The sequence below is a fragment of the Lipotes vexillifer genome, unplaced genomic scaffold (genome assembly GCF_000442215.2).
Source record: "Lipotes vexillifer unplaced genomic scaffold, Lipotes_vexillifer_v1.1 scaffold511, whole genome shotgun sequence".
Classification (NCBI taxonomy): domain Eukaryota; kingdom Metazoa; phylum Chordata; class Mammalia; order Artiodactyla; family Lipotidae; genus Lipotes; species Lipotes vexillifer.
Window position 1 is genome coordinate 1,188,653 of NW_006784934.1, and position 24,234 is coordinate 1,212,886.

At 36.4% G+C, this 24,234-nt stretch overlaps 1 protein-coding gene across 1 annotated transcript; it reads right to left on the reverse strand.

Moving 5' to 3' along the window:
* Positions 1-1,240: 1,240 nt before the first annotated feature.
* On the reverse strand, positions 1,241-21,912 carry SEC22B (SEC22 homolog B, vesicle trafficking protein). Its single transcript, XM_007457125.1, has 5 exons — positions 21,704-21,912; positions 13,190-13,299; positions 10,317-10,477; positions 8,241-8,387; positions 1,241-2,105 (listed from the first exon to the last, which is right to left on the reverse strand). The coding sequence occupies exons 1-5, from the start codon at positions 21,776-21,778 to the stop codon at positions 1,951-1,953; spliced, it is 648 nt and encodes a 215-aa protein (XP_007457187.1). The 5' UTR covers positions 21,779-21,912; the 3' UTR covers positions 1,241-1,950.
* Between the last annotated feature and the right edge of the window lie 2,322 nt (positions 21,913-24,234).

A 24,234-nucleotide genomic window follows, 5' to 3' on the forward strand; every position in this document is an offset into this window, starting at 1 on the left:
TTTCATTTTCTACCATCATAATCTTAAACTACTTTCTTATCCCTTTGTTTATCATCCCCCACCCCAACTCATTTTTTAATTAACCCACTGAGTTTAGGTAGAAGTGTATCTGTAGAAGAAGATGTGCACGTAAATTAACTAGATAACAAAACTTCACACTAAAGGGAACATTCTAGAAGTATTTATTTCATTGCTGACTACTTGGTTGCAGCATGCAACTCTCAACGAGCTGCCACTCTCCACTCCTACAGAAGTACCAAATGCTATGGTACCACTACTTAGGTTTTCAGCCTTTCAAAGGCTTTTATTACCAAAATCATTACTTAGGATAAGCCTTTTAGGGACTTCAAAGCACTTATTCGCTATAAAAAGTAACTTCTTATTTCATGCACAAAACTCCAATTGGCAGACATAGGTCCAAAATGGAAGGAAAAAAATGTTATTCTAGTTCTGTAAATTATCAGGAATAAAATAAGCATTTCTCCTTGCCTTGTTTTAAAGAAATAGAATTTTTTTCTCTATCAGGAATCAGAACAGTAGGTTTGATGATCCTGAGTTATAAAATTGCTTACTGGTTAAAGTTCTTTCCAAAGATTTTAAGAAGAAGGCTCATTTTCCTGTACAATTTAAAGAAATGTTTGCAGTATGTGTAGTAATTATAGGTTATATTGTAGACCCTTGTGACAATATTTAAAAGGCCTATTCTCCCCATTAAAAAAAATTCTACCTCAGAAGGTAAAAGGAAATTCCCATTATCCCTGAGCAAAAAAGGGAAAAATCATAGGTACTTTTGTTAATAGAAGCTACTGTAAATGAGTTACCTATTTCTGGAACATTCTCAGAGAATTACATAACTGAAACAGATACAAGGTGCTCTCAGATTTTCTCAGACAAATGTGTTTAGTAGTTTAAGTAGTTGCTCTGAAAAATTTCAATTTAATTAACTACGCAACTGAATATTTTCAATTTTGAAATTTGAGGATATCCTGAGAGGGACATGAAACTATTGGACACAGAGGAATTTTAAAAATGTTAGCAAATTGTGGCAGGAGGAAGAGTGGGGAAAATCGTAGTGGAGAAAAAGTGAGAAAAGGGCAGGACAAAGCTGTAGTCATGAGCCGGCCTCTCTTTGTCACTAAGTCAGGGGCCTCTGGCTATCAGTATGCTACATTCACTCTTATATTAATATAAACCAGATGCGGAAAAATTAAATTAAGAATGTCCCAAACAAAACATTTAAGTCTTTTAAGGAGTAAATGACAGAAAACATTTTAGCTTCTTAATCACGGAGTGCTATAATTTCAAGGCATCAATATAATTCATTTAACCCTAAAGCAATTGTGCAATAAGCAAAACATCATAAATGGAAAACAACCAAGGTTAACTTCCTATAGGGGCCAGTAGACAGGATCTCTTGCAGCACAGCAATTAACCTTCACATACTGGAGTCTTGTTTAAAAGGCCATCAACAACTCAGATTCCTGAAAAATCACAAGTGTCACCAACAAACGGAATGTTGATTAAACAGAGTCCAAAAACTTTCTGAAGGGCTGCCTTCTCTGAAGGGATTTCAGACTGTTGCTAGCACAGGTTGGTTAAGCCAAATCTCACTGACGGCTCCATTAGAGATGAGAATGCCCAGTCAGTGCTGTTTTAAAAATGTAAAACACTGGGAGGGAAAAAAACAAATAAAACAATCTACTGTTCCCTAACATATATGGCTTAGCACCCAGAGAAAGCCTCTGCCCCCAAAAGACACTTTCTACATAGGGCTAAGCTTCATTAAATGAGGCGTAATCTCTCATTTTCAGGACATGTCTTTCCTTGCAAGGTCTTTAGAGGCAGAAGTTCCACTTGGATTCTAATACGCATCTCTGTGAGCTCAGCTTCCTGTAAACATACACCTGCTGGGTCCTAGGTTCTTCCTTGCCAGTGACTGGATTCACTACTTCACAGCCACCAGAATCTCACATACACTATTAACATGATGAAAAACACAGCTACTGCTGCAAGTTTGGCGTAAGTGGAACGCATGTTCAAGTACTTCGCATCCTGGCGGTATTTCTTGGACAGACTGGACAAATTGTTAGCCTTCGAATCCAATGCTGTCAAAAAGGAAAAAAGGATAACATCAATTAGTCCCTTAAAGTATTTTATCAAATGTATTAAGACATAAAAATAACCAAAATGAGTGGCACTACTTCAAACCATGAAGCTTAAATTATCATTTTTATTTTAAGGGTAAGGTTGCATACACTGATTAACTCGTGATCCTGAAGCACTGTAAAATCTACAATGCATTTTAAAATTATCAGATCAATTTATGTTCAAATTCTTGAGGCTGTATGCAGGCTGTGGCCTCAGACCCTGGTTCAAATCTCAGCTGTACCAGTCACGTGGTATTGGGCAACTCAGCCTCTCTAAGACTCAGCTTCTTTTGTCCATAAAAATAGGGATTATATAGTAACAATAAACATATCATAGGATGCCTGTAAAGTGAGCACAATGCCTACATACAGTAAACACTTGGCAAATGTTAGCTGACCATAACTATCTTCATAATCTCTTTATGGTCTAAATCATATTTGCTCATAGTTTGACAAATGATAATCCAGGTAAGATAAAAGATGCAGGTAACCAGAAAATTCAAAGAACCAGACACTGAGTATTAAGCTATATCTCAGTGGTGACTGCTACCAAATTTCTAAGACTTTCCACATAGTAAAGACTATTATTATGAAGATAAAGCTATCAGAAATTATATTTTAACAGATATAGGAAAGCTGTATTATAATGAAAATACAATCAGAGGTGCTAGAAAACCACCAATATCTACTAAATTAAGCTTTTTAGAATCTTAGGCAAAGTTTTTCTTTTTTCCTATAAGGACATTTGTAATGTCAGTATCTTCTTTTAATTGTTAACTGAGCACTTAGAGAAATAGTTAGATATACACAAGCTAGATTGGGCTCAAAATATATGGCATATATATATATATATATATATTTTTTTTTTTTTTTTTCGATATGTGGGCCCCTCACTGTCGTGGCCTTTCCCGTTGCCGGACGCACAAGCTCAGCGCCCATGGCTCACGGGCCCAGCCGCTCCGCGGCATGTGGGATCCTCCCGGACCGGGGCACGAACCCGTATCCCCTGCATCGGCAGGCGGACTCTCAACCACTGTGCCACCAGGGAGGCCCAATATATGGCATATTTTTAATAATAAAAACAAACTCTCAGTGTGGCATAAATAAATTCTAATAAAACTTTTTACTTCTTTAAAATTTTGAAAAACTATATTGCAATCTGAATTTATTTGTTCTTCCTTGGAGAATGCTTTTGAAATATTCAGAGTTGCTTAATAGAGACTGGTTTTGATTGAGAAATGTGGCATTACTTAATGACACAGGCATGCCAGCCATTTCCAAATTAGAACTTGTCCTGTAAGAAAAGCACCTAGTGCAAAAAAACAGTTAAGGGATGAGAAATAGCCATGACAATGCTGCAAGGAATCTTTCCAGCCAGTCTACTAGAATGTACAATCCACTGGACAGAGGTTTTTAACTACTACTGTGTTTATTACTATATTCCCAGTGCCTAGAATGTGATCTGGCATACAGTCAGTGAAAAATACAGTGAAAAATCAATCAATAAATATTTGCTACATGAATCTAAATCTGCTGAGAATAACTGGGCAAAGAAATAAATATTAGGTCATATGAAATAATTAATAGTTAAGAGAATTCCTTTACACTGGAACATTTGGAAACACATAGTATCATAAAGACAAAGTTATTGCTTGGAGAAGTCATTTAGCAAATATTCATGTTATGGGCACCATGAGAAGTGCTAGAGGATACAATTATGATCAAAACACACATGATCTCTATATTTGTGGAATTTACAGTCTAATAGGGTGACATCTTTGGATAAAAAATAAAACCTATGGCTTAAAAGAAACAGGTATATTTAGGCAGTAAAAAAGGCATAATTTGATCTTGTTAAAAGAACCCACAGGAACTATTCTTGGGTCATAAATGCAAAGTTGATTAGCTCTAAAACTTAGAAGGAGAAAAAGGTGTAAAAGATGGACTCTTATTATACAGAAGCTTAAAGAGGAAGAGAACATTTTTTGAGGTGGCCTACTCTTGCCACTGTCTTCATATATGCTCTGTTCAGCATATGCTTTTTCTTCCTCTTAAAATACCACTCTTCACTCCTTCCTGATCTATCAAAACTCAAGAAATCTTTCCTGTTCATTTATCTACTTCCTTCTACATTTTTATAGCTCTTATTGTCTATAGATCTATATATAATGATTTAAAACTGTCACTCACTGAAGATGGACAAGGACTCCAAAAGCCAACAAATTCTGCCAGGTACTAGCAGTGTAACTTTTATAGTAAGCTACTTTTCTGAGTCTTTGCTTCTTTATCTGTGAAACCGGTTTGATATCAGCCACTTCACATGGGATTACTCTAAAGAATAACTAAGATATATGTAAAGTCCCCCTACCATATTGCCTAGCACAATGTAAGTGTTCAACTGATGTTTGTTCCCTTATACTATCTATAAATTACTCTGTGACAATCTTTCTTATCTTCCCAATCACATGAAATTATTTAAGGGTAGAACTGTACTTCTTTTTTAATCAGCATATCAGCTTTGTAGCAATCAGCAAAGCACTAGAAGAAAATCTGTTACACTTTTGATAAATTGACCAGTATATAAAATTTGGATTTAAGAAAAATTCCTGTGCTGGTTTACTTTATCCCAAGTAGAACCTGTAAGTCTGTAATGATGAAAATTTACACAGACTCACTCATCCAAAATTTGATGTTTAAAGAGTTTGAAGCTATATGCTGGGACAACTGCTGACTACAAACATAAAGGTTAAAATCTGCAATTCATAATAAAGGAAAACCCATTATTCATGAATATGTAACAAGGCTGAATTCAAAAAATACACATTAAGGAAACTACTTGTGATGATTACTGTGAAAGAAATAAAAGAAGTATATGAAATAGATATGAAACACATAAATACTACTTTTAAAAAGTACATGCTCTATATGACAAACCCACAGCCAACATTGTCCTCAATGGTGAAAAACTGAAAGCATTTCCACTAAGATCAGGAACAAGACAAGGTTGCCCACTCTCACCACTCTTATTCAACATAGTTTTGGAAGTTTTAGCCACAGCAATCAGAAAAGAAAAGGAAATAAAAGGAATCCAAATCGGAAAAGAAGAAGTAAAGCTGTCACTGTTTGCAGATGACATGATACTATACATAGAGAATCCTAAAGATGCTACCAGAAAACTACTAGAGCTAATCAATGAATTTGGTAAAGTAGCAGGATACAAAATTAATGCACAGAAATCTCTGGCATTCCTATATACTAATGATGAAAAATCTGAAAGTGAAATCAAGAAAACACTCCCATTTACCACTGCAACAAAAAGAATAAAATATCTAGGAATAAACCTACCTAAGGAGACAAAAGACCTGTACGCAGAAAATTATAAGACACTGATGAAAGAAATTAAAGATGATACAAATAGATGGAGAGATATACCATGTTCTTGGATTGGAAGAATCAACATTGTGAAAATGACTCTACTACCCAAAGCAATCTACAGATTCAATGCAATCCCTAACAAAGTACCACTGGCATTTTTCACAGAACTAGAACAAAAAATTTCACAATTTGTATGGAAACACAAAAGACCCCAAATAGCCAAAGCAATCTTGAGAAAGAAAAACGGAGCTGGAGGAATCAGGCTCCCTGACTTCAGAGTATACTACAAAGCTACAGTAATCGAGACAGTATGGTACTGGCATAAAAACAGCAATATAAATCAATGGAACAGGACAGAAAGCCCAGAGATAAACCCACGCACATATGGTCACCTTATCTTTGATAAAGGAGGCAGGAATGTACAGTGGAGAAGGGACAGACTCTTCAATAAGTGGTGCTGGGAAAACTGGACAGGTACATGCAAAAGTATGAGATTAGAACACTCCCTAACACCATACACAAAAATAAGCTCAAAATGGATTAAAGACCTAGATGTAAGGCCAGTAACTATCAAACTCTTAGAGGAAAACACAGGCAGAACACTCTATGACATAAATCACTGCAAGAGCCTTTCTGACCCACCTCCTAGAGACATGGAAATAAAAACAAAAATAAACAAATGGGATCTAATGAAACTTAAAAGCTTTTGCACAGCAAAGGAAACCATAAACAAGACCAAAAGACAACCCTCAGAATGGGAGAAAATATTTGCAAATGAAGCAACTGACAAAGGATTAATCTCCAAAATTTACAAGCAGCTCATGCAGCTCAATAACGAAAAAACAAACAATCCAATCCAAAAATGGGAAGAAGACCTAAATAGACATTTCTCCAAAGAAGATATACAGACTGCCAACAAACACATGAGAGAATGCTCAACATCATTAATCATTAGAGAGAATGCTCAACATCATTAATCATTAGAGAAATGCAAATCAAAACTACAATGAGATATCATCTCACACCAGTCAGAATGGCCATCATCAAAAAATCTAGAAACAATAAATGCTGGAGAGGGTATGGAGAAAAGGGAACACTCTTGCACTGCTGGTGGGAATGTGAATTGGTACAGCCGCTATGGAGAACAGTGTGGAGGTTCCTTAATAACTACAAATAGAACTGCCATATGACCCAGCAATCCCACTACTGGGCATATACCCTGAGAAAACCATAATTCCAAAAGAGTCATGTACCAAAATGTTCATTGCAGCACTATTGACAATAGCCAGGAGGTGGAAACAACCTAAGTGTCCATCATCGGATGAATGGATAAAGAAGATGTGGCACATATATACAATGGAATATTACTCAGCCATAAAAAGAAACGAAATTGAGTTATTTGTAGTGAGGTGGATGGACCTAGAGTCTCTTATACAGAGTGAAGTAAGTCAGAAAGAGAAAGACAAATACCTCATGCTAACACATATATATGGAATCTAAGAAAAAAAAATGTCATGAAGAACCTAGGGGTAAGATGGGAATAAAGACACAGACTTACTAGAGAACAGACCTGAGGATATGGGGAGGGGGAAGGGTAAGCTGTGACAAAGGCATGGACATATATACACTACCAAACGTAAAATAGATAGCTAGTGGGACGCAGCCTCATAGCACAGGGAGATCAGCTCGGTGCTTTGTGACCGCCTAGAGGAGTGGGATAGGGAGGGTGGGAGGGAGGGAGACACAAGAGGGAAGAGATATGGGGACATATATATATGTATAACTGATTCACTTTGTTATAAAGCAGAAACTAACACACCATTGTAAAGCAATTATACTCCAATAAAGATGTAAAGAAAAAAAGTATACGCTCACATTAAACATTTAGGTAACATTTAAGCATTAAGTAAACATATATATTTTTAGGTAAATTAGTACACACACATATATATAACACATTATGTGTTAAAAAACATTACATATGTAAGTGCTTTAAGAATTGGAAGGACAAAAGAGATTAATGCATTGTGGGATATAAGGATCAGGTAAGGCTTTTTTGAAGAGGCAGTTCTTATCTAGATCCTAAAGAAGGTTCAGGATGATGAGGACACTGACCTGGCTGAGGCAGAATGTTTGTGAACTAGGGAGAATGAGAGACGTTTGCAATCTCCTTATCTTCCATTATAGAGAACACAGTGCCTTGCACATTACAAGTACTCAATTAATAATGATTGAATGAATGAAAAGTAAGTTGAGAGGAGACTAGACCTTATCTTGTAGTCACAGGTTTTAAAAGTTTTTCAGTAGAGGAATGCCTTGATGAAAATGGCATTTTATAACATTTGATCTGGCAGCAGTAAAGTCTCTCAAAGTGGCTACTCAGCAAACTATTGCAATAAATCTTTAACAATTTCCTCTCATTCCTCTTTTCATTTCCCTTAAGTGTTTCTGTAAATATTGATTTAATTTTGTAAATATCTTGGAAACAGTAATTGCTTCTGATATGGAATGAGACTACATTGTTCCAACTCAATAGAAACTAACCACACTAGGAAGAAACATATATATTGGAAGCTTGCAATGTAATCCATTTTTGAAAGATGAATTCTTAACAGTACTAGATAGAATCTGACAGCATAAAAGGTACTCCCAAATAAGCTATCCTTGCTTATGGAATAAGAGCCACTTATTCATAAGACTCATACTGCTTTTAGAGACCTGAGAGTGCTTCTCCCCGTTGTAGCACTTCTTCAATATTGGCCACCATGATCCTCTGCACATCTTGCAATTCAGTGTTGATGGAGCCTAGGTTTCTCCGAGCACGACTGTCAATGTAAAGCTTCTTGGTTTTCTGAATGTAGGTATCTAGAATGATGAAGAAAAGTGACTGTTAACAACTTCTTTCGTGTCCATCAAAGAAGTAGGAAAGAGTAAATTCTGAGTTTCGTCCTGGATCTGCAACTGTTCGTGATTAACCAAGCTTTTGAATGAGTACCAATGGGACAGGCGTTTCCCAAAATACTACTACAAAACTGCATGGTCATTCATTTTTGCCAATGTCTATATAACGCAAAACTATGAAAAGTATGATTATTAAAGATTATATTTTCAACTTTTAGAAAAAATCTTAAGATGTGTGTGCTTGATACCCTTCATTTGCCTCTAGATCTCCTCTCCAACCTTCTGGGCCTGCTTTCTGCCTGCAGGAAGCTGACCTGCATGGATTACATCAATGGGCTCCTTGCCCGGTTAGGTTCAGCCAATGGGGGAGCCCCAAGAGTATGGAAGAAGGGGAGTGGATAGTGATATCAAAGTATTTATTCCTCTAGCTCCTCCCTGAGAAGTCATCTTGGGCTGGCAGTATACCTCCACCAAAAGTTACTGCTCCTCGCAAATGGGCCTTTTCCATAAATTTTCTCCTTCCTAGTTCCAGAAACTGCTTTCTCTTATCCATTCAGGCTTAGGGATGATAACAATTACCATGCTACTGGTCTCAGATTACTGTACCTTACAGTTCATCTATAACCCATTCATATCTCTGTATATAAATCCTTTAAGCTAATTTGAGTATACCAACTATTTCCTGTGTGACCTTGATACAGCAGTCTTATTTTTTTATTGGGTTTACTGAACCGCTATTGTCTACAAAAATAAAATTTGCAAAACCAGACATTATAAAAATTAGCACTTGGGGAGTTTATAGTTTTGAAACACTGGAATGCTTTGCTAGATTTCTTTTTTTTTTTTTTTTTTTTTTAGGAGTTTATTAATTAATTTATTTATTTTTGCAGTGTTGGGTCTTCGTTTCTGTGCGAGGGCTTTCTCTAGTTGTGGCAAGCGGGGGCCACTCTTCATCGCTGTGCGCGGGCCGTCTCACTACGCGGCCTCTCGTGTTGTGGAGCACAGGCTCCATACGCGCAGGCTCAGTAGTTGTGGCGCACGGGCTCACCTGTTCTGCAGCATGTGGGATCTTCCCAGACCAGAGCTCGAACCCGTGTTCCCTGCATTAGCAGGCAGATTCTCAACCACTGCGCCACCAGGGAAGCCCCTGCTAGATTTCTTTATTTCTAAAAAGCAACAGGACCCATTTATCTAGCAAACTCAAAACACTTCAGAAATTCAGAGATAGTAAAACCAATTTTTTTTTTTAACTAAAAATGTGAGTGATGTAGTCTAATCATACTTGTTCTCACTTCCTCTACTTAAAGGCCATTTCCTTTGATCTCTTGCCATCAGATACTTTACCAGATCTGACCAGTAATGAGTCTTTCTATAATTCTTATACAAATATGGACACCCATGCTCACTACTTCTGCATGTAGTAAATGTTATGCCCCAATACCATATATCCTCTAGTACTTAAATTAGAGGATCTCGTTCACCATTCCTTCTGATTTCCAAATTCTGATTTCCATAAAATGAGTCTCACTGTGAGTATGTGAGTGTGTGTGTGGCTGGGGAGGTGAGGAGGTTGGGTTGGGGGAAAAAAGAACTCAGTTATTACATGTCAATCTAGATCTTTAGACACAGTTTTTTACCCAAATGAAGAATCAAACTAAATAACAAAAAAGAGCAAAGGGCAACAAGTTCTATGAGGAAAAAATCAAAAGACCAGAGACAATTACTTATGAGAAGGAAGCCTCATTCATTCAAAAGGACAAAAGACATGGACTAGGAGGGAGAATCCAAAACTTCAGTAGGTAAGCATAAAAATTTAAAAAGTATCAAAATTATATCAATAGCTTCTGCATATCGACTACTCCCTTGATAGAGAGGTGATGCGCAAAAACTTACCGAACTCAATAAAGGAATAGGGTCTAGACACAGTTGGCACCTTCTTCCCATGCTGTTCATCAAACTCTGAATGTAAATCTTCTAGGTAGGCAAAAGCCAACTTTTTAGGGAAGGCAGCTTCACACAGAACCAAATAACACACCCCCTGTTCAATAATGTAGCTGCAGAGACAAAAAAAAGCAAGAAAAAGTTGTTTGTAGATTAACAACACCTCCAACAATCTGAAATAGACTCTCAGTGCCATACAAACCTTTTTTTTTTTTTTTTTTTTTTTGGCCATGCCACACAGCTTGTGTGATCTTAGTTCCCCATCCAGGGATTGAACCTGGGCCCTTGGCAGTGAAAGTGTGGAGTCTTAACCACTGGACCACCAGGGAATTCCCTATACAAACTTTTTAAAATATTCTAGCCCAAGCCCTTTGAGGCTAATTAATCAGAAAGTCAATTTCAAACCAAAAATCACTGGAATCAGACAGCAAACATCTTCCCATTATTAGAAGTATATTCCAAAAGGAGTATTTAGACATATTTATTCATTACATAATTCTTCAACTAAAATATCTTAATACATAAGACTTTTTCTTGAAAACTCGGAGTTGTGACTCCATCTATCCTTTGATTATGTGTGGTAAACAAGTATATACGCATTTAAATTTCTTCCAGCTGTAAGAAAAATAGTGGAATTGGAAACTTTTGTGGATAGTTAAAAGTTGGAAGTTAATGTCACAATATTTACTGGGTACAGAAAATAATCTCAGGACTAATAATATTCCCGAATTTCCAGGATAGGAGAACTCTGTATTGACTGCAAATTGTTCAATAACAGAACTGACTCCTCTTGTGAGACTGAGCTCCCTGGCAGTCTGGAAGAGGCTATATGACTACATGTATGAGACAGTTTTGGAAAGAGGTTAGGCTACTCAGTGGTATTCAAACTTTTTAGCCATAGTACTCTTTATTTCAGCAAAAATTATATCCAGAAGACTAATATGTACAGCAAATAAAATGAGAAGTTCTTTAGCTTAAGTAGGAGTTTAAGGGCCCAAAGCATTACACATACCCCCACCCCTGTCCTTTCTATGTCCTTCCTAAGGCATCCTATGACTCCACAGAGCATAGTTTATAGTCTATTATATTATATGATCTCTCATGCCCCTTAAAATAATAATAATAACAACAATAATAACAATAACAATAATACTGCTGTCCTATTTCTTGCTTGGGCACCTAAATTAACCAGTCTCCTTGCCTTCAGTCTAGACCATCTTCTAAACCACTAGCTTTATTCCTAAAAAGTAAATATGATATTGCTTAAAAACTCTAGAGGTTCCCTACTACCTATAAAATAAAATCATACACCTTGGTATAGTATTCGGAGCCCTCCAAAACAAGTGTAGGCTGCTTTCCATCATATATCCTGCTAACACACCGAACAACATGTTGTTCTCCAATAAGCTAGGTTCTTTCACATGCTCGTGGACTTCTGCTTATATTGTTTTTTTCTAACTATAATATTCTTTTATGTACCTGGAGAAACCTTGTTCACTTTCATATGCTCAATTTTACTATAATTTTTTCTGTGAAATTTCTCTGTATTCTCCCTCCCTCTTTCCCCTTTCCTGAAACTTACTCTCTATAAATGGGAATTTATTGCTTCCTTCTCTCTACTCTACAGCACTTCTTGTCCTAAGGTATTACAGTATAGTTGTTTGTGTATGTGTCTCTCTCTGCTAAGAAGAGGATAAGGTAAAACATTACAGACAAGACTTAATACACTGTCTGACAAAGAATAAATCTTTAATAAACAGTTCTTGGATGGAAATAAAGGAAGAGATGAGATTATAAAGAACCAAGCAGAAGAAAATCTCTTTTCAATTCCATGAGATCTTTCCTACATCTTTTTTGTTCCTAACCCATGGTAGAGATAAAAATACTATATAATGAAGTACCTCTAATATTTTTTGATGTTGAAATACCTTACCAAATGTAATATTCACTACTTTCTTAACCAATAGGCCAGGGTTTTGTTTTGGTTTTGATTCTTTATACTTGTTTGCTTGTTCTTGATGAGTAAAGGGTTTGTTTGTTTGAGTTAAACAGAGCAGGTTCTTCCCAGGTCTATATTATCTTAGTATCTGCGTTCCTAACATAGTAAGGATTATTTAGCTTATTCTTTTTTATTTTCACCTGATCTTCTTGCCCTCTCTTTTCTTGTTTAATCCTTCCTGTTTTATCAACTTCAAACTTGACATGTATTAAACATTTAATACCAATTATTTGTAGATAATTTGAAATCCAATAAAGTTGCTTTGATCCCTCTCTCAGCTGTATACACTGTCTATAACCACTGATTAGATGCCCTTAAATTATCTTTTATAATTTTCTTTTTTCTAAATAAAAACTAACACTTATTGACTATTCTCTATGTGCCAGACAAGATGTTAAGTGATATACATGGATTCTCTCATAATCCTCACAAAACTATGATTCCCTATTTTATAGAGGAAACTGAGGCCCAGAGAAGTACATGTGAGTTGCTCAAGGTTACATTGTCAGTAAATGTTTGAGCAAGGGTACTAACCTACATGTGTCTGGCTCCAAGAAGCTCCCAAAGCAAAAGTTACCTATTACTGCATGATATGTATAGCATTTACTAGACACAGGATAACAGGTTGAATTATTGTATGGAAATTGAATAAATAAACCAAGATTTCAGTTTTGCAGAATTAGAGCCAGGAAAGTTGCTTCCATGGAGCAACTATATTTTTAAAGTTACCTTTACTTTTAAAAAAGTTCCCATTCTTATCAGGTGTTACTTGTATTTACTGTATTTCATATTTAAATAATCACAAAGAAATCAGGACTATACTCACTGAAAAGTCATGGCACCAGCTTCCAAGGTGCATCTGGTAGGGGACTGTTCATTCAACTTTCGAAAGAGTTGCTTAGCCTGACTCTGGTACTGTTGAAGGTCCCGGCCAGACTGAAAGAAGACACCTTCATTTAAGAATTTTCCACCAAAAAAGCAGTACCAATTTGTGAGAAGCATCATATTTTGAGGACATTATGTGAATACAGTCCTTCATTTACAGGTCAGTAAGATTTATTTTAACAAAATAAAAGTGGCCTATTTTAGAGAAAAAAGGAGGACCAAATCCCGAGTTTTTCAACAAAGTCACAATAGTTATTTGCTAAAAAGCAAAATTGTACTCCTTAAGGCACTCTTTCAATCCAGTGTTCTTTCCACTATTAGGTCAGTGCCCTCCTCCTAACCCATTTCACTTGCACAGTTACTGGCACAGAACTGTACAACATGTTCCATACTCGGGAAAGGCCTGGGAACAACAAACTGAATGAATCATCTCATTTTTGTGCTGAAATATCAAGCAAAATCTTCCATAAAGTGTTACAGTATTGAGCATTTAAGCAAAACTGTGTGCACCCATGACTGCAACTTATTATGAACACTATAACTGCAATTAGGTAAAAATGAATAAGAGCAAGGACAAAGATTGGAAAGTCCAATATCCTTTACTAAATAAATCTATTTGGTTCCTGAGTTTGGATAGCAAAAGGCTGGGTAGCAAGGGGTATGTTCATACAAAAATGAAAATAATAACATTTGGATGATAGAGTTACAGGCAATATTTTCCTAAACAATTTCTAAATGATTTTACAATATTTTTTAAAGAGAGGAAGAAGTCTACTGGGGGAAACAGCAATGTCATTTCAAAAGGAGAAAGTCATACCTCAATAACCTACTAGATTCAAAATGGAAAAGAAGTGCATGAAGAATGGGAAGCAAATATACATTATTTATTCATCCACAGACTGCGGGAAACAAACAAATAACTTTTGCCATGTGATGGGAAGGAATTATTTTATTTTGTATTATTTAGTTTGAATTGAAAGATCTAACACTGTCTCTCCTTGGTAGATGTTTAATAACTAAATGTTTAAATAGAAAAGTGTTTACACAGGGTTCTCCTAGGGATTGGACCTACGGTATAACTATGAGAAAGTACAAAGTGAAACTTAAAATTCCAGATGGTGAACCACTGAGCTGAGAGTAAAATCAGTCAAGAAAGCAATGATAAAATCGTGTAACTGGCAGATAAACAAATGTACAAGTATAGGATTCTAAGCTATATTTAAAATAGTGAACTGGAGGTGCAAATCAAAACCACAATGAGATATCACCTCACTCCTGTTAGAATGGCTATTATCAAAAAGACAAGAAATAACAAGTGTTGGTGAGGATGTGGAGAAAAGGGAACCCTTGTGAACTGTTGGTGGGAATGTAAATGGGTGCAGCCACAATGGAAAACAGTATGGAGGTTCCTCAAAAAGTTAAAAATAGAACTACAACATGATCCAGCAATTCCACTTCTGGGTATTTATCTGAAGAAAACGAAACACTAATTTAAAAAGATATATGCATCCTATGCTCACTGCAGCATTATTTACAATAGCCAAGATATGGAAATAATCTAAGTGTTCATCAACAGACAAATGGATAAAGAAGATGTGGTATATATACACAATGAAATACTATTCAGCCATTAAAACAGACTGGAATCCTGCTCAAAAAACAAGCTCATAGATAGAGAATGGACTGGTGACTGCCAGAGGGGAGGTAGGTGGGGGAGTGGGCGAAATAGGTAAAGGGAATCAAAAAGCACAAACTTCCAGTTATAAAATAAGTCATGAGGATATAATGTACAGCATGGTGACTATAGTTAATACTGTATTGCATTATTTGAAAGTTGTTAAGACAGTAAAACTTAAATGTCCTCATCACAAGAAGAAAAAAGAATAAAAATTTTCATAACTATTTTTTCATGATGGAGGGTAACTAGACTTATTGTGGTGATCATTTCACAGTGTCTACAAATATTGAATCACTATGTTGTACATCTGAAACTAATATAATGTTATATGTCAATTATAACTCAAAATAAGATAAAATAAAAAAATTAAATGGTGAACTGGAAATTTCAATATAAATAAGGAAGTAAATAAGCATGAGGTGAAACAGGGGAGTTAGGCAGAGACCACTAGAAGTATCGATTTGTAGTTTAACACTGTTTTTATGGCAACGATTTGTTATAAGGCTGTTCACTTGAGAAATACTCCTACATTAACATGTATATGTATATTGTTATATATTAACAATACTTTGTAATAATTAACATTATAATGTATATTAACATTATCGTATTAAAGAGTATTGCTAATCTATATATTGTTTTTCTCATGACTGGCCAGCCAGCTGGGGAGAGTGAATACCATCACATGCTTTGAACTAGTGCACAATATCCTATGTTCCTAAATTTGAGTGGTACTTGTCAATCTGTTGGCTTCACCAATGTTGTTATGTGGCATTCCGACCCCTGAGAATATATCTGATATATATTCTCAGATATATTCTCATATATGACCCCACAATAGTAGATTAAAGGGATGCAAACAAAGTTGGAGATGCTTCTGAAGTGCCAAGAAATAATACCAACACAGATCAATGATTTTCAACCTTGGCTTCACACAAGAATCACCTAGAATTCTTTCTTTCTTTCTTTTTTTTTTTGCGGTACGCAGGCCTCTCACTGTTGTGGGCTCTCCCGTTGCGGAGCACAGGCTCCGGACGTGCAGGCTCAGCAGCCATGGCTCACGGGCCCAACCGCTCCGCGGCATGTGGGATCTTCCCGGACCGGGGCGCGAACCCGTGTCTCCTGCATCGGCAGGCGGACTCTCGACCACTGCGCCACCAGGGAAGCCCACCTAGAATTCTTAAAAAAAATTACTCCTGCCCAACCTCCACCCCCAAATCAATTAAATCAGTGTCTCAGAGGTATTCATAAAATAACCACAACCATAAATGTTAATTATAAGTTTTTTGACAGCTAAAGGCAGGTGAGCACCTTAAAGGAACTAGTTAAATAAATACATGGCAAATAAAAAGAATGAAATTCTACCATTTGCAACAACATGGATGAACCTAAAGGGTATTATGCTTAGTGAAATAAGTCAGAGAAAGACAAATACTGTATGTTATCACTTATAGGTGGAATCTAAAAAATAAAACAAATGAATAAATATAACAAATTAGAAACAGACTCGCAGATATAGAGAACAAACTAGCTGCTACCAGTAAGGAGAGGGGAGGGAAGAGGGGCAAGACAGCAGTAGGGGGAGATTAAGAGGTACAAACTACTATGTATAAAATAAAAAAGCTACATGGATATATTGTGCGGCACAGGGAATATAGCCAATATTTTATAACAACTTTAAAATGAAGTATAATCTATAAAAATATTGAATCACTATATTCTAAGTGTGAAACTAATATAATATAGTAAACCAACTACACTTCAATTAAAAAAAAAGAAATGGCAAAAAACTGTCAGTGAAATGAAGATTAGCACAAATCCTTTGACTTTATAAAAGGCACTGTAAATATTACTGCAATCTGAGAGAAAGAGACTAACAACTGTACGAACTACAAGAAACTACGGCCAAAAGCATGCTACAATTTCAGGAATTTACAATGAACAAAGCAGTGACCGCTGATGTATAACACTGGGGACATATCTACATAGGAATTACAGCACGCCAACCAACATTTTACAATGCTGGTTCAGTTGGCATTACCATTCCTGGCAGCACGATGCTGGCACAATCTTTCTGGTAGTTATTTTGACAATATGTATTAGAAATTTAAAAATTTTGCATAATATTTTATCCAACAATTCCACATCTTCTAACACAACATTGTAAAGCAATTATACTCCAATTAAAATGTTAAAAAAATAACATATGGTATATATTTATATAATGGAATACTACAGAGCTATTAAAATGATGCTGTGTAATATTTAATGATATGAAAAGATATTCATTATACACTAAGTGAAAAAAATTAGGTGGAACAGTATTACAGTATTACCGATTATTTGATTTTAAACACACACGCAAAGATTAAGGTTAGACATCAAGTGGATATAATTTAAGTAGGGATTACTTAATTTTACCACTACTTTTAATGGTAAAAAAAAAAATCACCATTAACTTTTTGGTCCTTTTGTTTGTACATATTTACTGAATTTTCTACAATAATCAGAAATTAATTTTATAATGGGAAAATTATTCATTCATCCATTCCTATTTACTGTGTATTTGCACCCACAATATTAGGACTTGGGGCCAATAAGGGGAGGGGCTAGGATTTGAACCCAGGCAGTCTAGTTCTGAAGCCCCTGCTCCTAAGCACGCTATATCACCTGTATAATTAAAATTGCTTCAGTAATGGTAGATCCACCTTCTAGGTGATATCTTACTATTTAATATTAAATCTAATTCATAGGAAATGCTCAAGAAACCATATGGCAGCTCTGATCTAGATCTCACATAACAACATAATCATGGCTTTACAGATAAACCCTAGGTTGACTTTTAAGATTACAGTCACAAAGGGCTCACAGTCAGCCAGTCTATCTAAAAATAGTTAGATTAGATGTCCTAATTCTGTTTTCTACTTCATCTAGAACAGACTTGATGAAACTTATATACAGTATAATGAAGACAGCTGTTAGCAATCCAATAATGAAGTAGATGTGAATGTCTACACAAATTCTGAAACTAATTTGAGATCATCAGTATATTTAGGATGTGGTTCTGTATACAAAATGCAGGAGGTACAGGATAGTAAATTGCCACACAACCACAATCCTTTTTATTGCTGTCACCTATGACTGCTGAACAAGTAGTTGTATCAAATGCTATCTTTTGCCTTTATAAGAATGTTTAGCTAAGCTCTTATCATTTGTAAATTCCTGTTGAACTCTATTGATCAAAGGCCAGGGGCACCAAGAACCAACCATTTTCTTCTAACAGCAATAACAGTAAGGTGATTAATCAACCCTCAATGATTGGGCGAGTGCACCAGTTTAACGGTACAAAAGACTATCTGCTTCTTGGGAGTTCCCTGCCCTGTACTCAGTTATATCTAACACCTGAAGAGAACACGTTCATTTTGAGGTAGAACAGAAAGGTAGATAAAGAAATTGCAAACATCTAAAAAGGAGAAACACATCAGAAAGGAAGAAATAGATAGAATATCAGACTAAGTTCATCTGTCTACCTGTCTTAGGCCTACATTTCTAGTTATAGCACAGAGGAAACAGTGCATAAGATACTCTGTATCTTTTTTTTTTTTAACGCTCTATTGTATTATTTGAATAATTGTTCATCTCCAGTGAGAAGACAGTTTGTACAAGGACTAGCATCTAGTAACCACCTAAGATATGGTATCTGTTATTAATGTAAATAATTGAAAGAATACATTGAATTATTTGGCCCGGACAATTAGGGTACTTAACTATAAAACTATTTGATCAAGATATCCATTTCTTAAAAAGTTATTTCCAGACTCCTAAGAAGTAAATACATTACTAAAATGTCTTAGAACAAGTGAAGCAGTTAGGTACTAAGCCTGTAGTGTAGAATCAAACAGATATTGATTAAAAAGAACAAACTAGTGGTTACCAGTGGGGAGAGGGAAGGGAAGAGGGGCATGCTAGGGGTAGGGGATTAAGAGGTACAAACTACTATGTATAAAATAAATAAGCTACAAGGATATATTAAACAGCACAGGGAATATAGCCAATATTTTATAGTAATTATAAACGTGTATAACTATAAAGGAGTATAACCTTTAATAATTGTGAATCACTATGTTGTACATCTCAAACTTATATAATATTGTGAATCAACTGCATCTTAATTAAAAAGAAATTTTTTTAAAACCAAAACACTGGTTCTCAACCAGGGGTGATTTTGCCCCTCCTCCCCGCAGGTGACCACATGCAGCAATGTCAGGAAATATTTTTGGTTGTCACAACTAGACGGAGGGTGGTGGTAGTGCTATTGGCATATAAGGTGCAGAGGCCAAGGATGCTGCTAGACATCCTACAATGCACAGGACAGTTTTCCCACAACAAAGAATTATCCATTCCAAAATGTCAACAGTGCCGAAGTTAAAAAACCCTGATGAAAGAACTATCAAATCACTATGTTATGTCCCTGGAACTAACATAGTGGTTGTAGGTTAACAGGGAAGGAAGGAAGGGAAAAAAAGGAGGCAGGGAGGAACCCTGGTGAAAAATTCTGTTGTGCTACTTATTAGCTGTGCGACTTTAAGCAAGAGACCTATGCTCTCTTAGCCTCAGAGATTCCTTATCTATAAATGGGGATAATAATAGTACCTATCCTAATAGTTGGTATGAAGATTGAATGAAATCATGCATTTAAAAGGCTTAACACAATGGTTGGTATGTAGTAGGCACTCTATAAATGTTCTGTATACTATTATAATAGTAAAAATAAGTCAGAGATTCATATTTTTGCAGATATTAAACGTTTTGGAAAGACGTTATCATTCAAAGTCAAAATTCCTAAAAGAAATCACTATGGAATTACAATCACAAAAATATTTTTGTGTAAAATATCTTTCCTTGTCAATTAAACAAAGCAACCCATCTTGGTAAACTGATACCTAATTTGGAATTAAGAAACACACAGTAATAAATCAACTAATTTTTTCAATAAAGTATGAAGGCAGAGAATAAGAGCCTACTGATATATGGACTTTCAAATCCAATTTATATTCTTTGCCCACACTGGAATTCAAAACAATAGTTGGAAAACTGACCAGATTTCTGTGCCTTTGGGAAAACTACTTAATCAAACTACATATCCTTCAAGGAAAATTTCCCCCACACCATCCCCCGTTTCAAATCATGTTCCTGCATTCATTTTAACAATTTCACTCCTTCTGCACAGTCCTGGAAAATGTTTAACATTGGACAAGAGAAAAATATTTCACAATTGAAAATTCAGGGTATGCTATATTTTTCAAATTTTATCTCAACTTAGACTTTGTCTTGTGGAATAAATAGAAAATATTTCACTTAGCATGACCTGCTAAGCAACTTAGCAACTTCACAATTTGTATCATTACTCTCCTAGAAATGAAAGTAAACATATTTCCAAATCAAACCTAAAAAGGCATATAACCAAATAGAAGCTTTCTTAATTAAGAGACACTACTGTTGGCTTAGATGTCATTTCTTCTGGGAACACTTTCCTGAGGTCCAAAAATCAATTTAGATACCTTTTCCATGTTCAACCACAAAAACTTCTTCCTATTCCATAGAAGTTATACTACATTATAATTGTTAGTTATCTGGTTTCTCCACTAAACTGTAAGCTCCATGAAAGTAGGGACTATGTTCCCCAAACCCCTGCATTAACACCACGCTTGGCACATCTGATGTGTTTAATGAGGTTTTTTTTTAATGAATATATGAATGAAAAGTTCAAAAAAATGTGCAAAATATTCATCTTTTTTTAGGCCTTGAGTTTGTTTTTTTTTTAATTACATTACTTGGGTTGTATGAGAAAGTAAGATAAAGTTGAACACTTTAAATAAATTATATAAATTTCATTCTCAGCCTCCTTTCTTCAGGAACTTCCTGACCTTGCTCCAGGAACTTGTCTCACACCAGAAATTTGCCTTGTGATTTTAAGGCACAAAGCCTCTTCCTCTCAAGCTATCTAGAGGTTTTGTTTTGTTTTTGTAATCAACGCAATACATTTTTGAGCACCTACTAGCACAAGGCTGCTATTGTAAAAGCTATGGGAAACACATAGATGACTAAGATTTCTCATTTGCCTGCTAGGAAACTTTGAAAGACAAAGGCAAAATTGTAAAATAAAGGTACAAAGCATTACAGGAATATAACACAAGGGTTATAATTTCAACAACAGAAATTTAGTAAGGCTTATTGGAGGTGGGAATTGGGCATAACTTTGAAAGAAGGTACTGTACTGAACTTCAAACAGGTGCATACATGTGGCAATAATACCTCATCTGCTTTCACTAGATGTCAGTAAACTAGGTCAAGGATCAGGTGCTACGAAAAGAGGACTTAGCAGCTGATTTTTCCCAGGACCTGTCAGTCAGCCTTATTAACAGCAAAAAAAAATAAATTAAAAAAAAAAAAGAAATCTTGAATTTTAACAAAGTCCCTAAAGAATTACAGAACACTGGATAATCACAGTCAGCCAAACCTATCCCTTCTCCAGAGAGTTTTTCTAAAAAGAAACAGGTAACACAAAAATCTACCTCCGCCTTCAGGCAAGATTTATTCTAACAGAGATTTATTCTAACAAGACTTATTCTCCACTGCCCAAAGAGGAAAAGCACTTCAGAGGGGTCAGAAACGCCTGGGAGGCCATAAGGGTCTCCCGCGTCCTAAGGAGGAATCCCGTGCTGAGAGCACAGCGCTCTGACAGGAACTTGGGGTCCCGGGGATCTAGCAGCTCACCTGTTCGTCCTCCTGCATCGAGGCGGCCAACGGGAGCCCGTCCGCCACTCGGGCGATCATCGTGAGCAACACCATCTTCACAGGCTACGGAAACTCAACACTGGCCCGGACGGCCGTACGTGCGTCTTGACTTGCTCCGCCGTCAAGTTATACCTCTACCTCAGTTCCCAAAGACCCAGCTGCTCGCGTCTCCGATTCCCGCTGAGGTGGCCGGAAACAAGCTCCAGAGCTCTCCACTACCGGTCCTCAGAATTGGCTTCCCACCGAGAACCACAGCTACCGCACACAAGTTCCGCCGTCTCTCCTTCCACCTTCCGAAACTTGCAAGGCTCCGCTCACTTTTCTGGATTTCCAGCTTCGAATAAGCCTTGACGCGTGAGAGGGCATGGCACACAAACTGAAATAGAATTTTCTAGTTTCTGATGCTTTAAGCTTGGGGAGAGGGCTGGGAATGAGGGTGGGAATTAATGGGTACTTAGATGAAGGGTATATGAAAAAACTGACAAGCTATATACTGATATTTTCATATTTTATTTTTTATATTGTATATCCTGTACAAAATATTTTCTGTATTTGTATATTTCTAGACAGAGATTTTTGTCTGTGTGTGTGAGTGTGCATGTTGTTTGGGGGTTTTTTGCTTGTTTATGCTGTATCCCCAGGTCCTTGAACAGTTTCTGGTAAAAAAAATATTAATTGCATGTGTGAATAAAGGACCAAGTTACAGGACCTCAGAAATCACCTAGCTCAGTCACCCTTCCAAAAGCTGGGATCTATGGTGATAGGTAGCAGGACAGCCTTGCAAAACTTCAAGTAACTGCATTCACTCCCTATCAGAGCAACCTCTAGACAATTCCACTTGAGGAAGTGTTATCATCTCTTTTTTCTTTGGTGTCCCTATCTCTAAAATGAGAATATTATCTGCCTCTCAGGATATTTGTGATTATTTAGCAAGAAAGTGTAGGTGCACACATTTTGTAAACTAAAAAAGAAGTTATATAAATGTTGTATTTTATTATTTATACTAGTAACTACACCTTATTAAGCACTAATTGGTGTTTGCATTAATAGAAACACTGCTAAGTGCTTTATGGATACTAGTTATTTAACCAAACAACTCAGCAATGTTATTTAATATTAGGTCCCCACTTTCAGTTGGAGAAAAAGCCTCAGAGAGTAATTTTTCTAAGGTGACACAGCTAGTAAATGGGAACAGGATTTGAGCTGAGGCTGAACTCCAAAACCTATGCTCTTAATCCTGATATGACTCTGTCTTAACATTTAACTATAGGTTAAAGAGCTCATGCTTTTGTTACCTTTTCTACAACTCTACAGGTACTAGGAGAAAACTAGTATTATTTCTGGAGAGGATTTTGGGAGGAAGACCTAATGATTGACTCCATACAAAAGATGAAGGACTGGGATACAGACAAGACAAAAAAACTGATGGTGCTATTTACAGAGACAGTGAGAAAGTGAAACAGAAAGCAATCCTTGTGTATATGGGAGCCTAAGCTGGTAAAATCATATCTTACATTTAGAATAGCTCACAGATGTAACCTGATCTAACTTCCCTTCCAACCAGTCAACAAGGACATGTCTTCTACCACTGTCTCAAATTATGGTCACTCAGCCTCTGCTGCAACAATTCCAGTAATGAGAAATTAATAATACAAGTATTTTAACTAAGGGTACGGCTATGTGGATGACAGAAGCAGAGAGAGAATGCACGGAGAAGCAAATTTGGAGCAAGAATCCCAGCCTCTTTCCAGTTCCTGAATCTAGGCTCTTCCCAAGGCCCATTGTTTGCCTGAAACCTGACAACAGCACTGTGAAATGGGTCAAATTCAAGAATCTTGGAGCTTGTAAACGTTGTACTGGGGGGGAAAAAAGGTAAACAGAAATTTGAATATCAGAGCTAACAGCAAATTCTTACAACTTATCAAAGAAATCGAGTAAAGCACATATATCTAAATCAAATTAAGCAGATAAAACAGAATGAGACTTTGCATTAAAGCAGAGTCAGAAGATTAGAGATTTTACAAGTGAGATCAAAAGAAGCAATAGTTAGAGGCTTGTGTCCATTTATTTTTAAACAAATCTTGAGTGCCTAATTAAATGCCAGACACTGAGCTAGGTGACGAAGATGAATAAATAAGTCCCAGCAACCTGTGGCCCGTAACGATCCCCAGACCAAACACTGTCGCTTCAGAGAAGAGGTCTACAAGTAAACAGCAGCTTCTGTTTGAATTACATAATTGCAAAAATGAAAAAAAAGCATTTCTTAGGAGGTGACGCTCTTGGCAGACAAAAAAATAGCCACTATATCTGGGCTGCTCTCCAGACATATGCGCTAGTACGGCTGACCGGTTATTTAAAAATTGAAACGCTTTCTTTCAGATTAGTAAAAAGCACCTTCTCTAAGCTGCCTCTCTTCAGACCGCACCTCCTACCAAACAGCGCCAAAGCTCTTCGGGTTCCGCCTCAGCAATTCATTCAACTTAGCTTCTGATTGGTCGGTTTCCATGCCA

Coding starts and splice junctions, on each gene's coding strand:
- SEC22B (XM_007457125.1), bottom strand. CDS start 21,778: ATGGTGTTGCTCACGATGATCGCCCGAGTGGCGGACGGGCTCCCGTTG. Junction 13,300..21,703: donor CGATGCAGGAGGACGAACAG/GTGAGCTGCTAG, acceptor GTCTTCTTTCAG/TCTGGCCGGGACCTTCAACA. Junction 8,388..10,316: donor CTATTCCTTTATTGAGTTCG/GTAAGTTTTTGC, acceptor TCATCATTCTAG/ATACCTACATTCAGAAAACC.